Source organism: Tasmannia lanceolata, unplaced genomic scaffold (assembly GCF_043159265.1).
Source record: "Tasmannia lanceolata isolate RefF3 unplaced genomic scaffold, GAP_Taslan_0.1 ptg000008l, whole genome shotgun sequence".
Lineage (NCBI taxonomy): Eukaryota > Viridiplantae > Streptophyta > Magnoliopsida > Canellales > Winteraceae > Tasmannia > Tasmannia lanceolata.
In genome coordinates, this window is record NW_027518685.1 from 18,952,519 (window position 1) to 18,976,609 (window position 24,091).

Here is a 24,091-nt window from a genome sequence, read left to right on the forward strand (position 1 = left end):
CCCAAGGACAAGATGCTTTGGCGCATCTTATAGAAACATATTGATAAGGATAAAATTTTACTACCATCCTACTTCCTATCGACTTTAGTAGAGAGAGAAGGTACAGGTGGGCTCAAACAATGACTATCTTGCTATCAATCAACGGTTTAGATGGTGTTTATTTGAGCCTGACAATGACTAAATCAAAAAAATTTGAGTATCTTGCTATCAAAGAAAGAAGAAGAGAGAGTTGAGGTGAGGCCAACAATGAATGGTTGTGAGACTAAGTATAGGTGGGGCCCATAAATGCCTAGGCCCCTTCAACAATGAACGGTTCGCATCTTCGAACCATTCTACTTTAGTATAGAGAGAAAGCACAGGCCAAGAAAGGAAAAGAAAGTATGCAGGCAAAGTGATTTTCTCACCCTTTTGGTGAGAAAATTTAGAAGGAAAGTGCAAGAAAGTTGGTTTTCCACGTCATTATTTATATTTTCCACCCGTGTAATTATGCTTGCCCGAGAAAACAAGTGAACCGCGGAAAATGTCAAATCATGTCCAATCACGGGAAAATTTGGCTTACTTTCTTCTCCTTTCCTTCCTCAAGAAGTCAAGTGAACAGAGCCTAGTGGATTCAACTTTATAGATTGGAACAATATTTTTCAATGAGTACAGTATGGTCCACTCCATAGGATGATCCAAACCATCCATTTGTCGGGTCACAGATTAAACGGGTTGTTCTGTGAAAATCATTTCCATCGGACAATCATAATCCTCTGATCTATAGAGGGACTCAGCATTATAGAAACCTCTACAGATTGGAGGGTTTGGATCATCCTATAGAAATGATTTTTGGCCCTCAAGCAAAGCAAGCTTACAAATCGAATAGAATCCGACGGATCTAATACAAAATGTAATCAAAATTTGGGCTTGTCGAGTCCTCTGACGGGCCTATTCAAGCCACTCTGAAGGAGGGGTATTTTCGAAATTATGCTAGGGTCCATCGCAAAAGGCATTTCTCATAATGTATGATGCATGAGAGAGCAACCACGTAGGCTCACTTTCCAACAGATTTTGTCATTATTCATGAGGGGTGGCTGCTCTCCCATGGAACAATGTTCGGCGAAATGCCTTATGCGATGGACCCTAGCAAATCCCTGTAAAATATTTGAAGTACTCGTGATTGGTAATATGAATGTCAAAAACACGGGTCCTTTGTTTCTCATCTCGACATTTCTAAGTTTGAAAGATTCAAGAAGAGCGATTCTATCCCATTGAGCCGCCCAAGCTGAAAAGTCAAAAGGCTATTTGTCTTTTCATCTCCTCTATTTGATGTCCAGTGTTATGCACAAAACTTAGTTGAAGGAAAGATCTTTGTTCATAGACAGAGATGAAGCTCTTGTCAAAATCTCCATCTTATTCCATACTTGTCCTTGGTTTTTGCTGTATTTACCTTTTGTGCCAGGTGGAAAGATCCCAAGCTCAAAACACAACAACTACAACAGATCCAACTGAAGGTTTGTCTCAGAAAGCTCTGATTTTCGGAAATTTACAGTTTCATGGAAAGGAAAACGAGCTTTCACTGTAAAAAAATTTTTTCCCCCTAATTTAATTGGAAATTTTCATGATTTTCTGCCAAATACCCAAAACCCAGTTAAAGCTTCAATGTGCTTGTGCTTTTCTTCAAAGAAAATGAACTTCATTTCTTTCTGTTTCTGAGTCTCCTCTTCTAGTTTATTATTACATTAGTTTTTCTCCAAACAAATGTCTGAAACCCGCATCGAATTCAATTTAAAATTTCACTAAGGAGAACACCGAGGTGGGATGGTTTCAGATTATTATTTTTTTCATTTACCTGTTCGTTTAAGATTACGACAACCTATTGTGAGTGCTGAACCGATTATTAGACTCAAATTTAAACGTAATTTTGAGTCCAATAATCAGTTTGACACTCACAATCGGTTTTCGTAATCTTAAACAATCAGGTTATATTTTTGTTGGAGGAAGAGAATTTAGAAAACTGGCAAACTAGCATAGACGGCAATCTTTCTGTGTATATGCTATTTGCACCCACCAACAGATGATTCAGAGGCGTCGGCCTTTCCTTTGTAGATGTGTGTTGCATAGCATTTACACCAAGTGTTTGGTGCGTTAGAATTAGATTATTCTGACCTGTTTTCTCTTGTCAACTATCTATAAGGTATTTAATAACCAAAGAGAGATTTTACATGTATAAAATATTTAGGGGGTGAGGTTTCTCAGCTATAGCTGAGGCTGAGCAACCCACTATAAATACACCATCTCCATGTTGTTTGACTCATCCTACTCATTCACTCTATATAGCACATCACATAGATATGTTGTTCCTAACAAACTATCTCCATATTATAATCCTAACCATTCGATCTATAGGAGCCTAATTTCTAGCCATCCATTTTAAACCTCCACAAATCATAACCATAACCTATAACCGTAACTATAATCCTAACCTATAACCTATACAATGAATGGGCTGGATGAGTCAAACAACTATGGGAGATGGTGTATTTAGAGGGCTGCTCAGGCTGCACCATACCTCAGAAACCTTTCCCTGAAATATTTAATAGCTAAAGGGAGTTTCACATTGATAATGTTTCAAATGACTTTGAGAGCCACCCAAGTTTTCCAATGCAATATAAAATAGAATTTGCTGGGCAATTCGGCCGAATGCCATGACGCCGCTCACTTTTGCAGAAGAGTACTGGCGTACGAGCTTACTTTTTAGTAAATTTTGTCTTATTCGTTTAATTCACATGAGGTGGCTGTTCTATCTTGCAAAATTGACCCGCTAAATGGCTTTCAGTGAAATTGCCTATCAAGTCCTTCTATGTATATATTAATTGTAATATATATGTAATTGGAGGTTTAGTCTATTAATTAGAAAGTGGCAAGCTGCTCAACCATGAGGCGGTGTTCCATAATTTTAATTTCCATTCCAACTTGGACATTGAAAGCCAAACAAAGAAATGTCGACACCGTTTTTTATTTGTTGAAACGTTGAAAAATGTAACACTTTAATTACGATGAAAGATAAGTGGGATGTGACCTGATTCTTATATACTGGAGCGCACTTACTTCTGGCATAATGGGTAGTTTGGGTACCTTCTTCTATTCATCCGAACTGTCCATTTATAGGGCTCAATGGCCCAAAAATCCCGCCACCCATCCAATAATGAGTACTTTTTGTGGTTATAACATTAGACCTGGCAAAAGCCCGTGCCCGCGGGTCGAACCAACCCACCCCTCGAATTTGCGGTCATGGTTCGGAGTTTTAGTGACCCGTCAAAATTGAACTGCGGGTCATCCAACCCGCAAAAACATGGGTCGGGTCGGGTCAACCCGCAGGCACCCACGGGTTTTTTGGATTTTTTTAATATTTTTATTTTAAAAGAGGGCATTACTAAGCATGAATACATCCACATTTTTTCAAAATGGACAGTACAGCCCACACCATAGGATGATCCAAACTGTGCATTTGATGGGCCATGATGTAAATACGTTATGCGTAAAAAATCATTACCATAGGATGATTCTAACCCTCTGATCTAAAGAGGGACTCACAATATGGAAACTTCTATAGATCAGACGGTTGGGATCATCCTATGGCAATAATTTTTGGGGCACAATCTATTTACGTCATGGCCCATCAAATGGACTGTTTGGATCGTCCTATGTCGTATAGGCTGTACCGTCCATTTTGAAAATTAGGAGGTGAATTCATACATATAAGGGGGTGAATTTATCACCGCCCAAAAAAAAACATTGTTTTGGTAAAAAAATGTGGGTAGCCTGCTGGTCGACCTGACCCACCCGCACTAGGTGGGTCAAATGACCCGTAGGAATGCGGGTCATTTTGACCCACATGACCCGCATGTAACCCGACCCGACCCACCCGTTTGCCAGGTCTATATGACATTAACCCTTTCCCCAAGCGGGGCCAATAGGCAACCCACAAAACACGCACACTGCTGGATGAAAGGAGCAGATGATTTGCGTGATTTTTGGGTCGATGTGAGATCCAAAGCAAGACTTATAAAGTGAAAGGTTCAGATCTAAGTGATCTGGTTGGGATGGGCCCATCAATCCCCTCGCTCAAACAGTTCAAATCTAGGCCCTGTTCGTTTAAGATTATGACAACCAATTGTGAGTTTAAACCTAATTTTGAGCCCAAATCGGTTGTCATAATCTTAAACAAACAGGTTATAAGTGATCTGGTGGAGATGGGGCCCACCAATCGATGGCTGTAAGAAGTGATACTATCCTTTTCCACTAGAGTAGGGGTGTCCCAAGTAAAAAAGAGGGCCAGATATATCAGTTTACTATGACCTCTTTGACAGAGTTTATTATAACATGGTGTGTTTGATGCAGCCTCGGCTCTAAACTCCATTTTTGGACGATGGGAAATTACTGCTACCAGTACCTGGAATACTAGCGGTGATATATGCAGTGGAAGTGCCGTGGATACCACCAGAATTGACGACACCAACCCTGCTATTAAATGTGACTGCAGTTTTGTTGACGGCACCCTCTGCCGTATAACCCAACTGTACGTTTAATATATCCTCTAACCCACGCCCCACCCATTCATTTTCTTACTTATTCTCCCCCATGATTCAGATATATGTATTTTATTTTGATTTTGTCACCTTTTTTCAGGAGAGTATATTCAATGAGTGTAGTAGGGCGATTTCCACCAGAGCTCGCCAATTTAACTCGACTCACCAATCTGTATCAATATATTCCTTCCTCTTTATTCCATTTTTTTATTGATTCCATTTTTTTTATTTTATTGAGTTATGCTTCCTTTTTCTTTTCTTTTTTCCCTTGCAGGGATTTGCGTCAAAATTACATAACAGGTCCCTTGCCTCCATTTATCGGCAATTTAACTGGCATGCAATACATGTGTGTAGCACTTCCTCCTCCTCGTTGTTCTTCATATTACTAGGCTACTGATATTAGCACTACATTGTTTTGATAGTTTCACTAACTCAACTTGTCTGTTCTTTCTTCATTTGCTTCTAAAGTTCTAAGAGTTTTTTAGTTTTTTTTTTTTTTTTTTTGGAAACTGTGATAACCTTTGCCAGCTGGTTAGATAGAAAAAGACAGGGTGAGTTAGTGCAAATATCAAAACATGGTAGTGCTTATTATTACATGATGATGATGATGATGATGATGCTAGGGAAATGGTATTGTCACAAGCCGGTTTGTTCTTCCTTTATATGAATTCTTTCACTGTGTCGTGCCACTATTTAAAAACTCACGGAGTGAATCATTGGGTCACATTGCCCGAGTTCACTTATGCTTAGCTATACGGACTCAATTGAGGACTCCCTTGACTACTTGGGCCAATGAAAACTAGTCGTGCCAATCATTCATTACTCACCAGAGTGAACTTGGATTTACCTTGCGTGAGTTTTCATTCGAGTTCAAGCTTTTATACATAGATCATACGTCTAAGTCATTGTGAGATGTAAGGATCCATGCATAAAGGGCAATAATATCTGCACTCTGACTTCCACATCACTTTTCTATTTATTTTCTACAATTTCTTAAGATGGGAAAATGTTTACCATATTCTATTTCACATTTCCTTGTCAATCCATCCGTCCTCCATAATTTCCACACCAACATCCAAATTCACAAATGCTCAATTTTTCCGGCTTCCAAACATCTCAATACATGTAGATCCATTAGGGGCAAATAAGCACAAAGTGAAAAAGGATAAGCATGAATCAAATTCCATGACGAAAATGTTTATGCAAAAAATGAGAGAGAGATGAGTTCGGATTTGGATGTCAAGACCTGTTGAATTTGTTGGGGGGGGGAGGGGGAGGAGACGGAGAAGTGTGAAGAAAGAATAAGGAAGAGCCAACCACACTAACTATTTTGGAAGGAAGAGTTCAAGTTAGGGCTCACAACTTTGTCCTTTATATAACTAAAATAAGACGAAACTACGTAAGTTGCTCGTGGGTTCTAGACAAAACTATCGAGCATAATGGTAATCTGACCCAAGTGATCTATATACCCTATGCACACATGTATATAAGTCATGTGCATTGTAATCCAACCCCACAACTTATATACACCATTATGTTGTGTATGTAAGTCATACGCGAGCTATCTCCCCCCGCGGCCCACACCACACCACACCACCACGACCACCACACACACACGCGCACACACACACACACACACACACACACACACACACAAAAAGATTGATTCACTAGGTCCATAAAAGCATCTGTTTTCAAAATCTAAAGTCATGCCGAGTTAGAATCATGGCCTTGGTGAAGATATCCACTAATTAATGCATGCACTAGATGTATGGAGGTGTAACCAATCATTTGGAGTAAAATTGACGAACAAAGTGGCAATCGACCTCAATACTCTTGGTGTTGTCATAAAATTGGATTGGTAAAAATATGAATGGCATTTTTTATTTTTTTTGAAGAGGTATTTTAGAAGAAGAGATACAAAAAAAACATAGAGAATCCAACACAAGCACACAATTTCTCTTGAAGTGGCAGGCATAGATTGATACTTTGCTTCCGCACAGGGCATGACACGCCAATTGATACTTTGCTTCTGTAGAGGGCATGGCACGCCAACCTGGGGAGGCACAACAGAAGACAAGTAGAGAGATAGGTTTGATAGGAAGGAGAAATACGATCATAGGAAACAGAGTGAGAAAGAGGATGTGCGACAGTATGTGAACGAGTCCGAGAAGCAATTAGAGAATTGGCAATGACAAAATCAAGAGGAACAACAACCTTTCAAACCGTGAAGACAATTGCGTGAGTGGAAGTGAATTGGAGTCAGGTGCATCTTGATGAGTTTGCCAAATCCTGCGAGGTCCATGAGTATAAACCTGCAGTTGAGAAGGTGAGACATCCAAAGAGGAGGAATGAATGGGAAGAGGTAGACCATTGTCACAAACAAAATCAATCTCATATTCAGAAAAGTAAGAGGCAATCTCAAAGAATGTACTATCAGTAGAAACAAAGACCTTGCGTAAGGTGGGACAGTAGCACTCATACCCCTTTTCAGTACGCGAGCACCCAAGGAAAACAAATTTTTCTGCACAAGGATCTAACTTGTTAAACCATTCAAAAAAGAAAAAGAAAAAGGATCTAACTTGTCTAGACCATGGGATAATTTATGAACAAAACACACACAACCAAGTACTTGTGGGATCAAAGGAAAAGGGTTACCACAAGGATGAAGCACTGAGAATGGAGTTTGACTATCCAACACAGAATAAGGTAGGCAATTACTAAGGAAGCAAGCAGTGAGCACAACATCACTCAATGGGTTTTAGGGACCTTCATATGAAACATGAGAGAACGATCCATATCAAGAAGGTATCAAAGTTTTCTCTTCACCACTCCATTTTTTTGGGATGCATAAGCATAGGAGGACTGGTGAAGGATACCATGTGACTCCACGAAGGATTCCATGCGACTCCAAGAAGGATTGAACCCATTACAAGTAGAAAAGTATTCCCCGGCATTATCAGTACTTAAACATCTAATTAAACACTAATATTGATTGCAAAAACAAACAAAGATGGAGTTTGACAAGGACCCCATACATTAGAATGGAATAGCTGAAAATGATGAGAGAGTCGACTATCTACCCTGGAGGGAAAGGACACCCTATGGTATTTTCTTGGTTCACAGGACTCACATTGAAACGAACTAACTGGACTTGACACTTAGATCGACTTCCAAAGCTTCTTAACTGAAGGGAAGCCCAAACGGTAATGCCACTAAAAAGAATTAACAGAGCTTCGTAGGGCTGCACTTTCCCTTGTTTGATCGAGCTAGTAAACACCATCCACCTCACGACCCGAACTAATCTTCGTCCTAGTCTTCACATCCTGAAAAACAAATAAGAAGGAAAGAAAGAAACAAAACAATTCAGATGTTAAATTAACTGAATAATATAAATTAAATTAAAAGAAAATTTGGGTACACAATGGACAGATGATAATGAAAGACCTGAATGGGGGGAAGCTACACCTACTCCTAAGATAGGAGATGTAGTCCCAGTAGCCAAAGATAACACTATGACTCGATGAAGACTATAATTGAAAGGAAGAAAGTATGTTGGCTTTACTGATCATATGATTGGATGCTCCTGAATCAATAAGCCATGACCCAGAAGCAATTAGGAAACAAGAGAAAGTGCTAGTGCTACCTTGTTGTGTTGAAGTGGCAGTTGACTGCTTGTCTTTGTCCTTAGACCTAAAAAACTCATCATACTCGGCACGAGAGATCACTAGAGAATCGCCTGGCTCAGCCTGTCCAGATGACGGTGGTACTGAGCAATCAGAGGCAGCAACTGAAGCATGATTGGCATACCGAGAAGGCCGTAACTTCGGATGCAGATCATATCAATAGTCGACAGAGTGATGATCCATACAACAACGAGTGCAAAAGCGGGTTCCACCACCACCAGTACCACGGCCTCCCCTTGAATCACAGTCATCTCCACGACCACGACAACCTCTACTACGGGCAGATCGACCACTACGTTCACAACCCAACTGAAGGCTCAACATAAGGCTCACTTGAACCCTCAACTCTCATAGACTTTCTACTCGAGAAAACACCTCATTTAGGGAAGGAAGAGACCCTAAAATTTAAAAAAAAAGAGGAGGGAAGAGATCCTAAACCAATCTGCTCATGTATAGGAACTTTGGCCCCAAAGCATCTAGAAACTGAATAACAATCAAATCATGCTGATGCTTGGCCAAGACAGTGACATCAGTAGTGAATGTCAAGTACATATCAAGCTGCTCGCATAAAGTCACATCCTGTGAGTAGAATTCAGAAACTGACTTGTCTACACGCTTCAAATTCAGGAATTCAGAGTACATATCACGCATCCCAGTCAAGTTATTTACTCCTGAATATAAGGTTTCAGCTCGCTTCCAAATGTCTTTGGACTTTTCGTTTCCATCTCCACTGAGACGATCCCGAAACTGAAACACATACTGAAACCAAAATCGTAATTGCATTAGTGGTATATTATATCGGTATGTATTACATAATTGTTTTCTTATGATTTGCATGTGAGATGTGGTATGCACTAAATTATCAATGATTTTACATATGAATTGTGATTGCATGTGAAATGTCGTGCATTAGTGGATCTCATTTTGTCATTATGTGTTCGATATTATTAAGCCATTATGGACAGATATCTTGCTTATTGGATGGTTTCTAAGTATGTATTTGTGCCTTTTCTAGTATTTCCCAAAGTTTCATCTTAAAATTCTATCATTTCTATATATTTTTTTACGTTTCTGTGATTTTACAGGATTTACACTGAAATTTCCAAATGAAACTGAAACGTTTCCGTTCCCATGGCGACCGAAACTGAAACTGAAATTTAAAACCTTGGTACCATCTTGAGGCTATCTACTATTTATTTCCATGATGATTGAGTATGCACCTAATAGTGGTGTACAGTTTATACACATAATAGTTCTTCTATTGTTGCTGTTTTCTGTATCGACTGCACAAAATATCAATGCATATTGTATCCATCTGATCCCTCTCCTATTATTCCCTTTTTTGTCGTTATACTTTATTATGTTTTCGCCCTTACAATTATTTGTATCTTATTAGGAGCCTTGGTATCAATGCGTTGACAGGAGCCATCCCAATGGAGCTCGGAAACCTTCGAAATCTAATTAGTTTGTAAGTTATCCTTACTAATTTGTTTCACTTTTTTAAGTATGCTAAGATCAAGAATGCACCGAACATACATGTTTTAGTGTAATCAATTATAAAAATCATCCAATCTCTGATACACTTGTCAAATGTGGGGACCACTACTTGTAAACTGTCAAGTGCATGTGCCAACCAAACCAATCATAATAATTATAAAATTGTCATGTATGTTTACATTAAAATTTAATGACCACTACTTGTAAACTGTCAAGTGCAGGGGATTGGGCTCAAATAACTTCTCTGGTCCTTTCCCTCATCAGCTTGGGAATTTGACCAATCTAGAACAATTGTAAGTTCAGTTTTTTTTCTTTCTGCTACTGCCTTCTTGAGTAAATGCTATGAAATTTGTTAGAAAATTCACTCGATTTTTTTATGGGTAGACCATAAATTCCGAATTAAATACATTTGAAGGGAAATGAAATAAAAGGCTATCTACTTTGACGTAATGTCATAAAGGTTATGCACTTTTGCATGTTGGCTCAATTTGGAACAATTAAAAAGTTGGTGTGAATAAAGGATACGAAAAAAGTTCTATAGTGACAAAAAAGGATATCTCATTATTTTTTCTAAAGAGTAAATGTGTCGATTCCAGCCAACATATATCCACTTCTGTGGCTGTCGACGTCTGATGTAAGTTCGGACCAGAGTTTGAAGTTTGATTCATTGCATGAACCCACATAAACAAAAAACCCATGTATTTAGGAAATATTAAATGGTCATTCCATTAATAAGTGTGTAACATGAAAAGAAAATGAAATGGTATTATCATCAGCTTTCAAAACATGTGAAGTATCTATGTTTGGAATGAACCTTATGCGTGCATGTTACTAAGTGTTTGATCTTGTATGTGACTACGTGTTTGATCTTGTTAAACCATTATGAATGATTGTCTTACTTATGTGATAGTTTCTAAGTGTGTATTTGTGCTTATACTAGCATTTCCTGAAGTTCCATCGTAAATTTTCATTGTTTCTACGGATTTGCCATAAAACTTATATGTTTTTTATAATATTTCAATGGACCTTGATACACATACACGAAGTACTATCACCTTAGCGAGGACTGAAGCACAGACCCAAACCGATGTTCGGATCCTTTCTTGAGGCCATGTGTTCGACCAAAATAAAGACCGACTTTACATCACATACATTATATTGGACAACAATTCCTTTATGTGATACAGCATAGTGTAGAAAACATATAAACAGCTTTAAAATGCGTCCCATCTGTTTCACAAGAATTTTCTCAAGTAGTGGGTGATGCATAATGTATATGTGAAGGAGTTTGTACAACAGCTGCCCACACAAATGTATCTGAGAATCTATTATTAAGTATTTAAATACATGTTTCTTGAAATGATTGTATGCATCTTTTTTTTTTTTTGAATGATAGCTTGACTGCATCTGTCTGTTTCTATATATCTGTGATCATTAGTATATAAAATATCATGATGGAACAAGAATAGTTAATGACATGATAGTTCTAGTTTTCTATATGTGAAAAATCTTTGTTATATCTCCGGTTATTTTTTGTCTTTTTGAGTGTCACCAACTACCACTACCTACATTGGTGGTGACTCTACGTTATCTTTCTAAATCTTTAAAGTTCAGAAGAACATGAAAAATTCATGAGGATAGAAATGGGAGGAAATCATATACTTGGATTCATGAGCTATGTTCACATTGACAGATACATTGACAGTTCTGGAGTGAGTGGTGAGATTCCTTCAACATTTGCTGCCCTACAGAAGTTGCAAACTGTGTAAAAGCTCATAACTCGTCTCAATAAGATTAAATTTTCATGTTGGTTCTTTATACGTATGAAGAAAAATCATGCTTGTTTACCATGAATAATCTCATTCGGTTTCAGGTGGGCATCAGACAATCAGTTCACAGGCAATATACCTGATTTTATTGGGAATTGGAGTGTGATTTCTTTGTAAGTCAGTTATGAGAGTTTTCCACTCATCCCACGGAGTTTTTATCTTCTTTCTTGCTCTAGATGTTAAAACTCAGTATCCAGTTATGTCCTTCATATAGAGATCTGTGTATATGATTTCAGTTATAGATGCTTCTTTTTGTCTAGTTAAAGTCGGTTTCTTACCGTTGCATACGGCCAGGACTATGAAAATACTTGATATAGCATCAAAGAATCTTTTAAAGGCTTCTAATTATGCAAAATTATGCAAACGCTCATGTAGGAGGCTTCAAGGAAATTCTTTTGAGGGCTCGATACCTTCGAGTTTTTCTAATTTGACCTCAATGACTGATTTGTAAGTGTTTATGTTCGCTAAATATATCTTCACTTATTCTTCTGTGTTTTCACTTTTCACTATACATTTCTTTGACTATACTGTATAATATATAGGCGAATAAGTGACATAGCCAATGGGAGCTCATCATTGGAATTTATTCGGGAAATGAAGTCTTTGAGTACCTTGTAAGATCACATGATCCGGATCTGTGTTCTGATACTGATTTGAAAATTCCTTCTGTTTGTCTTCATGCGTCTGAAAATCACAATAACATGCACAAAGTGCTCTCTTGTTTTCTTCAGAATCTTGAGAAACAACATGATTTCCGGTACCATTCCTTCCAGCATTGGAGAATACCAATCTTTGCGGCAGCTGTAAGTTTATTTCTTATATGTGATCATGGATTTAAATTTCGACCGAAATCCGAAACTACCTTCGGCAATTTTGGTAATTTTGGTTGAAATTTACTTTTTTCCAAAATTTCGGCATAAGTTTGAAATTTGTTTTTTTAACTGATTTTCGGCCGAAATTTTGGTTCGGCTTTGTTCGACACCGAAATTTTAGACCTTGTATGTGATTCGTGCATGGTATTTATGTTTGAATAAGAACTTCTTATGTATTCTCAGTCCATATAATCTGCCTTGGTGGTATCTGGATTCTACTGATCTTCACTGAAGAAAGGCATTGTCTAACATTAGAATGTCTTACTTCAACTTTTTCTTTTTCTGTCGCCATAAGTTGTTTAGTTTTGTAGGGATCTGAGCTTCAACAATTTAACTGGACAAATTCCTAGCTCTCTCTTCAATTTAAGTTCGCTTGTTTACCTGTAAGAATCTATAACTGGCCTTGGTCATTTGTTTAGTGAAGCTTCTAACATGCTCTACTAAATATTATTTGATCTATGTGTTTCTTTTGCCTTTGATCATGTCAATGAGCAGGTTTCTTGGAAATAATAATTTAAATGGTTCCCTGCCTTCGGAAAAACATGCAACACTTCTCAATATGTATGTTCATCTAATTTGATGTATTAAGTCGATAATCCCAATTATATTTTCTCTCTTTTCCTTAACTGGGCTCCCCTCCATTGTTTCATTTGTGATATGTCATTAATTTTATGGAGTAAATCAATGTATCCATCCATCCATCCATTCTTTTTCATGAAAGTTAATAATATAATCTGTTGTCCTCTATCTATAAATGTACCATATATTATCTGTTAACTGACTGCATCCATACCTCCTACCTCGCACAGGCTACCTAGAATCATTTTTTTAAGATTCAGTATGACCATTGATCATATTTTCATGCAATGTATATTGACTTTCTGTTATATGTTGTGTGCACAGAGATTTGTCATACAATCAATTATCAGGAAGCTTTCCCTCTTGGGTTACCCAAGGTTTTCAACTGTAGGTGGAACACGCAGAGAGCTCATTTCCTTAACCTTTTCTTTTTTCTTTTTCTAGTTTCAATGTAACACTGGATAGCATTATATGTTTCCGATATAACTTCTCCATCGGTTTGAATAGCACCCCGCTTTGTCTCTTCTTCTGTTATGTTGACATGGTTTGAATCAGATTCAAGCAGTTATAATCATGACGTGGCCACCACGCTTTAGTATTTCTATCCATTGGCTCTGGAATCTGGGTGTTTCTCGCAAGGTTTTAAATTTCGGTTTCGGCCTTGGCCGAAATTCGGGAAAAAAAGAAATTACATTAATATGCCGAAATTTCGGAAAAATAGTAAATTTCTGGAAAAAAATTCATTTTTTCCAAGATTATGGCCAAAAATTAGGTTTCAAGGGATTTTGGTTTCGGTCCCAACTGGAATCCGAAATCTCGGTGTTTTGGCCGAAATTTAAAATCTTGGTTTATCGTAATAATCACACTGAAGCTGCTTTGTTCTATTAGGCACCTATATTCCACACTTCTTCAAAAATATCCACGAAATTGATTATGAGCTCCCTGCGTTGTGTTCTGTGCAGGAACTTGGTAGTCAACAACTTCATAATTGATAGTTCCAACAGCAGGTGATTATTAATGCCATGAATTACTTTATCTTCGCCTATCAAAAATGAAAGCATGCCTAAGAAATAGTAATTGGGCGAGAAGGATACCACCTTTCTCCGACTTGGTGATATCCATGTTGTATTGAATCTTTGATTAGTAGCTTTTATTAAAGTTGGTTCTCAAGACATTATTTTTGTTTATTCAGTATTCTTCAAGGATTGAATTGTCTTCAGAGGGACTTCCCTTGCAGTCGTGGTTCTCCACGTTGTAAGTCATCCTCTTCCCTCATCATTTTTTTTCTTTCTAGTTATAGTTATTATTTTCTGTACATAATGTGAGAGCTTATTTTTGCTCTATCTATAGAGGTATGTAATTGGCTTCTATACACATTTAACTAACTTAAGCCTGTTCATCAACAGAACAGAAACATTTCAAGTATGAGTTAGGGAGCCTATTATCATTTTATAAAAACACCACCATAATGTGAGAGCTTATTATTTTCTGTACTTAAAGTTATGGGAAGTGCTGTACACATGAATTTATTTGTATACTACATACATTCACAAGGCAAGAAAGGATATAAATTGAATTTTTTTTTTTATTATTATTATTATATATATGAGGAAATGGTTTGTTTGCAGCTGCACATATCTGTGCATGGCTCATAAACCATTGGGGGGGGGGGGGGGGGGGGGTGGGGGGGGGCGCACATTTTTTGGGGGATCCAAAGCATTCATTTGGAAGGCCCTTCCATGGATAGGGTGTGTACCAAAAATCAGCTCTATAGGATCATCCTAACCCTGCCATTTGTGGAGGGAAAAAATGGGCAGAAACAGTGTCTGCCCATTTTCCCCTCCACCTTTGATTGGGTTAGGATGATCCTATAGGGCTGATTTTTGGTACACACCCTATCCATGGAAGGACCTTCCAAATGAATGCTTTGGGTCCCCCCAAAAATGTGGCCCCCCCATGGGTTGTGAGCCATGCACAGATAACTCATCTGTGCAGCTGCACACAAACCATTTCCTGTGTGTGTGTGTGTGTGTGTGTTATAAAAATTTGGGGTTGGGCCTATAGCTCAATGGTTGAGGCTTTGTTTCTAAACCTTGAGGTCGCAAGGTCGATCCCAGCTTACCTCAATTCAACTCAACTCAACTAAGCCTATGTCCCAAACCAGTTGGGGTTGGCTAATTAATCCTTTAGAAAATTTTCATGATGAACATGAAAGAATCTACCCGTCTCAAATTGACTAAGTCTAATCCTGACACTAGTTGGGTTCATGTACATGGATCATTTTCTTCCACTCTCTCCTATCCAAGGTCATATACTCGATCCCAGCTTACCTAACAAAAAAAAAATTAAAATTCCCCTTGAAAGGGATTATTTTATGAAATTGAACAGCCACTTTGATTACATAAGGTACAATAAATTAAATCCCTTGAAAATTAAAAAATCAAAAGAATCCACCTTATTCTATTCCCTTGATGTCCCCGTTTTGCTCCTATTTAAAGGCAACCCATGATGGCCTAAGTCTTCCCAACATAGACAGCTAGTCCGACCCTCGAGGCTCTCTCAACAAAAGGGAAAAGCACACAAGCAAACACAAGCAATACAAGGCAACAAGGGACACAAGCATTTTAACGTGGTTCGGCCTAACAATGATTTGGTTGATGCCATGAGAGAAGTTGAGGGAAAGAAAGATTATCAATGATGAGCCCAGAAACAGATTTGGTTGATCGAATGGGAGTGGGAAGGAATTACATTGTTCGAGGGGGTGAAGAAGGTTGGAAGGGTTGGAATGTTGGAGATGATCGAGAGGTAGGGATTGGGTATTTAGGTGATCACAAGGATTTTGGTTTTAGTGTTTCGAAGGGTTGAGGTTGGGTTTTGGGTTGATCGAAGGGTTGGTAATGAGTTTTGCATATATTAAAAAATAAGAGATGGGTTTTGAGATGTTCGAAGGTTTTTTGGGTGTTCAAAGATTGCTGTTCATATTAATTTAAGTGGGATTTGGGAGTTAGGCTCTCTAAACTCTCTCTTTTTTCCACGCATTCTCTCTTCTGCACCTTCGTTCTCTTCTCCATTTGCTTGCATCAAATCTTTCTCTCACAAATCAGCTGGGTTTTGGATTTGGAGTGTTTGAAAGTTTGGGTTTAGGGCTTGGGGTGTGCAAAGGTTGATTTTCTTGATTTGGGATATGCGAAGGATTGAATTAGGGTTTTGAGATGATCAAACATTGATATGGTAAAGAAAATATGATCAAGATGAGGGATACTAGGGAAACTTGGGTTGATAAGGAAGGAAGAGGATTGGAAACATAGATAGAACTGTAAGGAATTAAGAAAGGAAACATAGATAGAATTGTAAGGAAGTGGAAGTACCTCTGTTGGACCAACATTGTCCATAGACCTTGATCAAGCCTGCTTTGATACCATGTAAAATCTGGTTTTAAATATATATTATTAAGGAGACAAAGATAGACTTGGAAGGAAATGGAAGATTGGTGTTTATTATTTTTAAATTGTAGGCGCCTGTTAGTACTTCTGCAGTTACGTTTGCGCGTCCTTAATTTATTTTTATTAGATCATTTCTTTAGTTAATTAATTGTTCAGAATAATGGTTTCTACAGTTTTAGTTCTTGTAGTAACTGAAAAAAACCTTGACAAACAAGTAGATAGACATCCAACCGATACACTCGCCAACAAGTACAAACCTACTAAATACCATTAACATTATCAAATCATAATTTTTAGTTGAAGTAAATTCGCCAAAAGCAATTAAAAATAAGTAAGCATAGAAGTGTGGTTGAGATTGTGTATCACTCAATTTTTGTGATCATGAGAATCCATATCACCTTATATGCATGGTTTTAAATTTAGACCGAAATCAGAAATTTCCCGAAATTCCATTTTTCGCCATTTACCGAAATTTTGGTAATTTCAGTCCGAAATTTTGATTAAATGCCATTATTTATTAAAAAAAAAGTGTAACAAAAAATCGGCTGAAATTTCAAAAATTCGGTCTGGAATTTCAAACCAAATTACAAAATTTCGGATTTCGCTGGAATTTCGGTTTTCGATGGGGTCCGAAACAGTTACCGAAACCGAAATTTTAAACCATGCTTATATGTATCATCAACATTTTGAAGCTCGCGTTGAATAAACACCTGAAATACTTTTATTCTGCACATTGAACCCTAACTAAGGCATATTATGGCTTAAAGGGCTTAAAGATATGAACAATACTAGTAGTTTATATGTGGACTTATATCGACATTTTGAGCCTTGGGCCAATTAAACACCTCAAAAAAATTTATTCTACACATTTAACCCTAACTAAGGCATATTAGGGCTTCAAGTGGTAAAGTATAATAATAATTGTTTTAAGTTACGGAATTTATCATCTAGATTGAGAAGCTTATGTCTCACATGCACCTCATAGTTGAGGAATATTCCTCGTAAGCATTATGCTTCAGACATGCATGTCAGAAGAGCTTTTACCATGCCTCGCATAAAGGCATACACAGCTCACATCACACCTTTCTCGACAGTAGGTGCAAGGAATGGGACCCTAACAAATTCATGGTGTCCTGCTACTTTTTATTGGGGACCCATTGCTCCTGTCAATGTGAGATGACATACAACTGACCTTTTCCTGTTCTTTCATTATCTAAAGACAAGTGTTTGACATAGGAAAAATGTGATATTTCACCAATAAACATCATATCGTTTTTTGATAGATCATTTTTTATTGGTTTGCAGATTCTTCATTTGCAATCAAATGTGGTGGCCCAGAGAAGACATCTTCTAGTGGCACAGTATTTGAGAGTGATAGTGAAACTCTTGGTGCCGCATCAGATTATGTTACTGACGCAAACAATTGGGCAGTTAGCAATGTTGGACGGTTTGGTGAAAACTCTAATGTTTCATATACAAGCTCCACTTCATCACAATTTACAAATACTTTGGACTCAGAGCTGTTCCAGACAGCACGGATATCGCCAGGGTCATTAAGATACTATGGTCTAGGGCTTGAGAATGGAAACTACACTGTAAACCTACAATTTGCTGAGACAGCTTTCCAAAATTCACAAACTTGGCAGAGTGTCGGAAGGCGACTTTTTGATATTTATATCCAGGTATGTGCTCTGAAATAGGTTATATTTCCCAAGATTGTTAGATTTTATTGTTTTTTGAATCGCTATTCTCTGTCATTTTTTCGCCAACTGTTATAAAGTGGTGCCTCTTGAAAGTTTTTGAGAACACAAATGTTGTTTGGTCATGTGCTCAAGGGTTGGTTTGCATGTTTAACCTGTGCTATCTTGGACCATATTTATTGCTTTTAATAGTGCAATAAAATTTTGAACCGGAAAATTCGATCGATCATTGCTATCTACCTGGGATGAGTTATGATTAATGGAAATTCTTCACTGCTAATCTATATATTAAGCTTTTATTCTGAAAGAGATGGTCAATGAAACCAGAAATGAGGTCGTTTTTATTTTACCACCATGGCTCTTTATTGAACTTGTTGGTTTTTATTTCCTTTTGTGGATTACCTGTTTCTCGCATGTACTGGATATTGAAAGTGAATAAGGAAAAACAACAGATCTTGTGTCCATGAAAGTGAATAATTCGAACCATGGTTTATTGCAAAATATGTAACCAATTGCACTTTATTAATTCATTCTCAAAATGTTTTCATTTTAAAGATCTGCTAATTAATGCTTCAGGGAAGTCTTGCCCATAAAGATTTTGATATAAGAGACGAGGCAGGTGGGATTCGTATTGCTGTTCCAAAGGTTTTCACAGCTCAGGTAACTGAAAATTTCCTTGAAATCCATCTATTTTGGGCTGGAAAGGGGACTTGCTGCATACCAGATCAAGGTACTTATGGGCCATCCATTTCCGCCATCAGCGTCACTCCAGGTAACATATAAAAAATAGTGACTGATTTTACTAGGGCTACTTGGATGGAGGGAAAAACCTTTCAATGGAAAATGAGTTTTCCAGCACATTTTCCAGCATTTGGTTGGTTGACTCATTTCCATGGAATATTTTTTCCAAAATGATAAAACTCCCTGTTTTCTAATAAAATTTAAACTCTACTAGACAATGGAAAAATTTTCAATGGAAAAAAGTTTCCATAAAATTCTTTTTCCTGCACCCAGACAGCCCCACGTTTTTTCAATAGTTCAATGCTGATTACTAATTATTGAGTCCTTATTCAGATTTCATTCCAACTGTTAGTAACTCTCCACCAACCACCTCGTCAACCAAAAACAGAACCGGTTTGGTTGTCGGAATTTCTGTTGCTGTTGGAGTTGTGAGCTTTATATCTGTTTTTGCATTTTTCATTTTGAGACGGAGAAGGAAAAGCAAGGAAATCAATGAAGACGAAGGTAATATTGACATTGCTAAATAAGAAATAAATCCAACATCTAAACTTCTGTGTGTTGCAGAATTGTAACCGGACCATGGTAGCACGTTACTAATAATTATATTTAATTTTAAAACAAAATTTAAAATAAAATAAAAAGATCTATATATATTACTAATGTATTTTTCCTTCATATAAACCCAAAATATTAAAACAAAAATAAATTACAAACCAAAAGAGGCAGATTAGCTATCAGAAAACAAACTGACTAAGCCTATACTGATCTACCACGTAAATTAACTATTAGGAAACTGTGAACCATGAACCCATACATATACCAAGCATATTAGAAATGAGGTAACTATTATCTTGGTTCCGTCTTGAGTTTGGGTCCTCTATACAAGTAGCTTTTATATTTTTGATTTTTTCACCCTTTGCTTGCCATTACAAAAAAAAGTGTTAATGCCTAATAATAATTAAATAAAAAATGAGATTGCTACCAGCATGTTTTGGTAGTTTCCTCCATAACTTCTATCAAGAATATTTATTCATTGGCTTGTACAATGGAGTTTTTGTTTAGAATGAGTAGAAGAAGCGAATGAAAAAATTCTAAATAAAAGTGATGGGTGAAAAGCATTTAAACAAGTGGTCAATATGGGTTCCTTATTTAAATATACTAGAATGGATATTCTATTGTTGTTTTCAAAGAAACCAATGCCCGAATAATAGACATATTCGTGCAATGGGGTATTTTTTGAATTGATTGGATCTCATTATAACTGTACTTAATTTAATTTACAGAGATTCTGAGAATGGGTGCGACACAAAAAACTTTCAGTTATTCCGAACTTCGGACTGCTACCGAAGATTTCAATCCTGCAAATAAGCTGGGGGAGGGAGGATTTGGACCAGTTTATAAGGTATTTTTAGCATCTTTCTAGTAGTTAGCCTGAAAAACAGCGAACTCTTTCAACATCATTATGAGAGGATTGTATGTAAATGACTACCTGAGTGACATATTAATTAAGAATCAGCTAATGTGCACACATACGGACTTGTTTATAGAAGGGTATATATGTACATAGATGCCTCTTTGCATAAATACATACATCTCTATATGAAAATAGGATCATTACAATTATATTGGATAATTGTGTTATTTGACAGGGTACCCTTCCAGATGGGAGGATAGTGGCTGTGAAGCAACTCTCAGTGACATCTCACCAAGGAAAGAGTCAGTTTGTAACGGAAATTGCTACCATATCTGCCGTGCAACACAAGAACCTTGTGAAGCTGTTTGGGTGCTGCATCGAAGGAGATAAACGGCTCCTTGTTTATGAGTACCTTGAGAACAAGAGCCTTGACCAGGCAGTATTTGGTATGATGGCAGTCCTATTTTCTTATGTAGTTTTTTTTTTCCCTTTCTTGATTAGCTATTTTCTTATGTAGTGTTATGATGTCCTATTTTCTTTTGTTGAAATTACCTCTCCACAGCTCTGGAATTTTTTTAATGAAGAGTCATCTTCTGGGTGCATGAGTTTCAACAAAAAGAAACATAATAACTAGAGGACTTAAAAAAGGCATATAAATCAGCAAAAGTTAAGCTTTCATCATACATAAGTGGACCCCACCTTCTTCCCATTGAAGTTGGCCCCACCTGCATCAGATTTTGGATCACAAACAGTAGAATTCACTCTCTTCCTTAGTTCATATGTCTGGTCTTGGGTCACGAACAGTCCCTGTTTTCCCTCTCCTTGGATATGTTTAAGTTTTAACAACTTTTGCATATTCCATCTTCGCCTATGTTGATCCACCTCATCTACAACCTCCATATGAGATTGTACTACATCGGTCACTGGCTCTTGAAAAGAACTTGCCCTTGAGTTCTCACATTCATATGAGATTCCCTCTCTTTCTTGTGATAGGATTGATATACCTGTATCCTTTTGGGAATGAGAGTATCCTACAATGACACACTTAATGGACCTATTGCGCAATTTATCTCTAAAATGTTCTAGTTTTTTAACAAAACAGACACACCCAAACACATGAAGAGCAATGACAAGGGGAAGAGCGGCCAAAATCCAAACATGCAATCGGAGACTTAGAATTCAAACCAGATGAATGTAAATGATTTATCAAATAATATGCAGTAAGAACAACAACACACGTAGGTATCTACATCTCAATCAGGAGTGTACGAATAACTTCAACTAAGCAGCGATGCTTCCTCTTTGCAACATTATGTTTTTTCCCCTGACCTGACAAACACAACTGAACAGAGCCTTAAGTGACTTCCATCGGAAGTTACAATAATACCCTTAACGAAGGGAAATACAAGATATGAAGGAAATATATGCTATCTCTAACATAGTCAATTTTGACTCAGACAGTAATCCCGCTTTAAACCTTTATCGTCGCATCTATAGATTGCATTATTTAGAATCTTTATGCAGATGCTGTCGTCGTATTTCAGGGGAGAAAAATCTGCATCTAAATTGGTCAACTCGATATGAGATATGTTTGGGAACAGCAAGAGGCCTTGCTTATCTTCATGAAGAGTCAACACTCCGAATAGTGCACAGGGATGTGAAGGCCAGCAATATTCTTCTTGATTCCGATCTAAACCCTAAAATTTCAGATTTTGGGCTAGCCAAGCTCTACGATGATAAGAAGACACACATCAGCACTAGAGTAGCAGGAACAATGTAAGCACCGCCAACTGTCCCCATTCATTTGTGGTTTCGTAAGTTGTTTATTAGAAGATTTTTATATCAATACAACTCAAACTGGTCTTTGGAACTATTGAAGCGGGTATCTTGCACCGGAATATGCCATGCGTGGGCATCTAACAGAAAAGGCTGATGTGTTTGCATTTGGGGTCGTTGCCCTTGAAATGCTTAGTGGAAGGCCGAATTCAGACTCAAGTTTGGATGAAGAGAAGATATATCTCCTTGAATGGGTGAGTAATTTTACTTACCATCCATTAATCAGAATCAAAAGGCTAGCAACTCAAATTCTTTTTTTATAACAAACAATGATGAACCCATGCATGGTTGTGAAATATAGACCCCCTCCCCCCTTTCTTGCACTTATATATAGGTGAAAATGGTGTATTATAACTGATCATGAGCTGTTTTTATCATCATTCTTTCTAATAAACATAGTGAATTACCATTATTGACTAACATTCCATGATAGATTGTCCCATGGAAGACTGATCTGCTTATGATTTATCAAAACTATTGTGTAACTAATCCCTTGTTCATTCTATTATCTACCAGGCATGGTATCTACATGAAAACAACCGTGAATTGGAACTAGTCGACCCAATGTTAACTGAATTCAACGAAGGAGAAGCTATTCGAGTGATAGGGGTAGCTCTTCTGTGCACTCAGGCATCACCGGCATTGCGCCCACGCATGTCACGTGTTGTGGGCATGCTGTCAGGAGACATTGAAGTGAGTAATGTTACGTCGAGGCCTGGCTACTTAACAGATTTGCAACTCAATGATATACAAAACTTCATGACTGATACTTCTAGAGATTCAACTGGGATAAGTTCTAGCAGCCAAGGTAACACTTCATTAAATACAAGCTCGGTAGCTCAAATAGACGCCTCACCTATTATCACTCGACCTATGTTGCACGATACCATCGGAGAAGGACGATGAGGATTACCATTCAAACTGTCTTTACAGGTATACATATATGATATGTGTGCATTTATACATTCGTCGGTGAGTACATGTGTTGTGATGGTAATTTATATGGAGATTAACAGGAATTGTGGTTGTAATTTGGGATTATTATATTTTTCATTTCTTTAGGCTCTGTTTCTTTCATACACTGTGATGGTAATGTATCTAGAGATGAACATGAATATTGGTTGTTATTTGGGATTAATATATTTTGGATATTGATATTGGCACTACCATGTTTTGATAATTGCACAAACTCATATCGTCTTTTCTTCATTATTAGGCTTTGAGAGCTTTTTGGGAAATGGAATAACTTTTGACAGCTATTTAAATGATAAAAGACAAGATGAGCTGGTGCAATTATCAAAACAAGGTAGTGCCAATTTCATTTGATTAGGCTTTGTTTCTTGTGAAAACTACAAAAAAACCCTAGATCAAAAGTGATCTACTGTAATCCCCATAAAACTTTCTTTATTCCTAATACTACCGTTCACTGCCTTAAACGACTTAATTTTTTTTTCTTTACCAATTTTACCCTTTTGGTTAAAAGATTAAACAAAACAATAGACAAATTAACCCCTTCAAGGACCTTGGTAGAAACTGAGTAATCCTCTGAGATTAGGATAATTGGAGGTCAAACCAGCTCTTAAACATGCTTTACATTTGGTTCCATTTTGCATATAATCTAAACTAGTGGGGCTCACTCACTATAAGTTTTTTTTGGGAAGTGATATATTTGCCCCTTTTCCTTCCTCAAGCCCCCCCCCCAGTGCATTAATGACTACTCTTTCTACAATCAACACGACAAGAGGGTGGCCGGGAGAAGAAAAGGGAGCGAATATATTCATTTTGTTTTAGGGAAAATGACCAAATAGAAGGGGTTTCTACTGACTATGACATTTCAAGAGGGGTGTTTTCTAAATCACCAATCAAGAGTGCATATGACTAAAATGCCCTTGACTCTCTCTCTCTCTCTCTCTCTCTCTCTCT

General features: G+C 37.4%; 1 protein-coding gene across 1 annotated transcript; it reads left to right on the top strand.

Moving 5' to 3' along the window:
• Positions 1 to 1,209: 1,209 nt before the first annotated feature.
• LOC143884670 (putative LRR receptor-like serine/threonine-protein kinase At1g56140) lies at positions 1,210 to 23,306 on the top strand. Its single transcript, XM_077388352.1, has 23 exons — positions 1,210 to 1,493; positions 4,384 to 4,561; positions 4,672 to 4,917; positions 9,654 to 9,725; positions 9,976 to 10,047; positions 11,448 to 11,519; positions 11,628 to 11,696; positions 11,959 to 12,030; positions 12,126 to 12,197; positions 12,315 to 12,386; positions 12,767 to 12,838; positions 12,951 to 13,016; positions 13,359 to 13,421; positions 13,997 to 14,041; positions 14,227 to 14,288; positions 17,783 to 18,159; positions 18,754 to 18,949; positions 19,252 to 19,422; positions 20,202 to 20,320; positions 20,568 to 20,778; positions 21,877 to 22,108; positions 22,212 to 22,362; positions 22,685 to 23,306. The coding sequence occupies exons 1-23, from the start codon at positions 1,367 to 1,369 to the stop codon at positions 23,072 to 23,074; spliced, it is 3,207 nt and encodes a 1,068-aa protein (XP_077244467.1). The 5' UTR covers positions 1,210 to 1,366; the 3' UTR covers positions 23,075 to 23,306.
• The last annotated feature ends 785 nt before the right edge of the window (positions 23,307 to 24,091 follow it).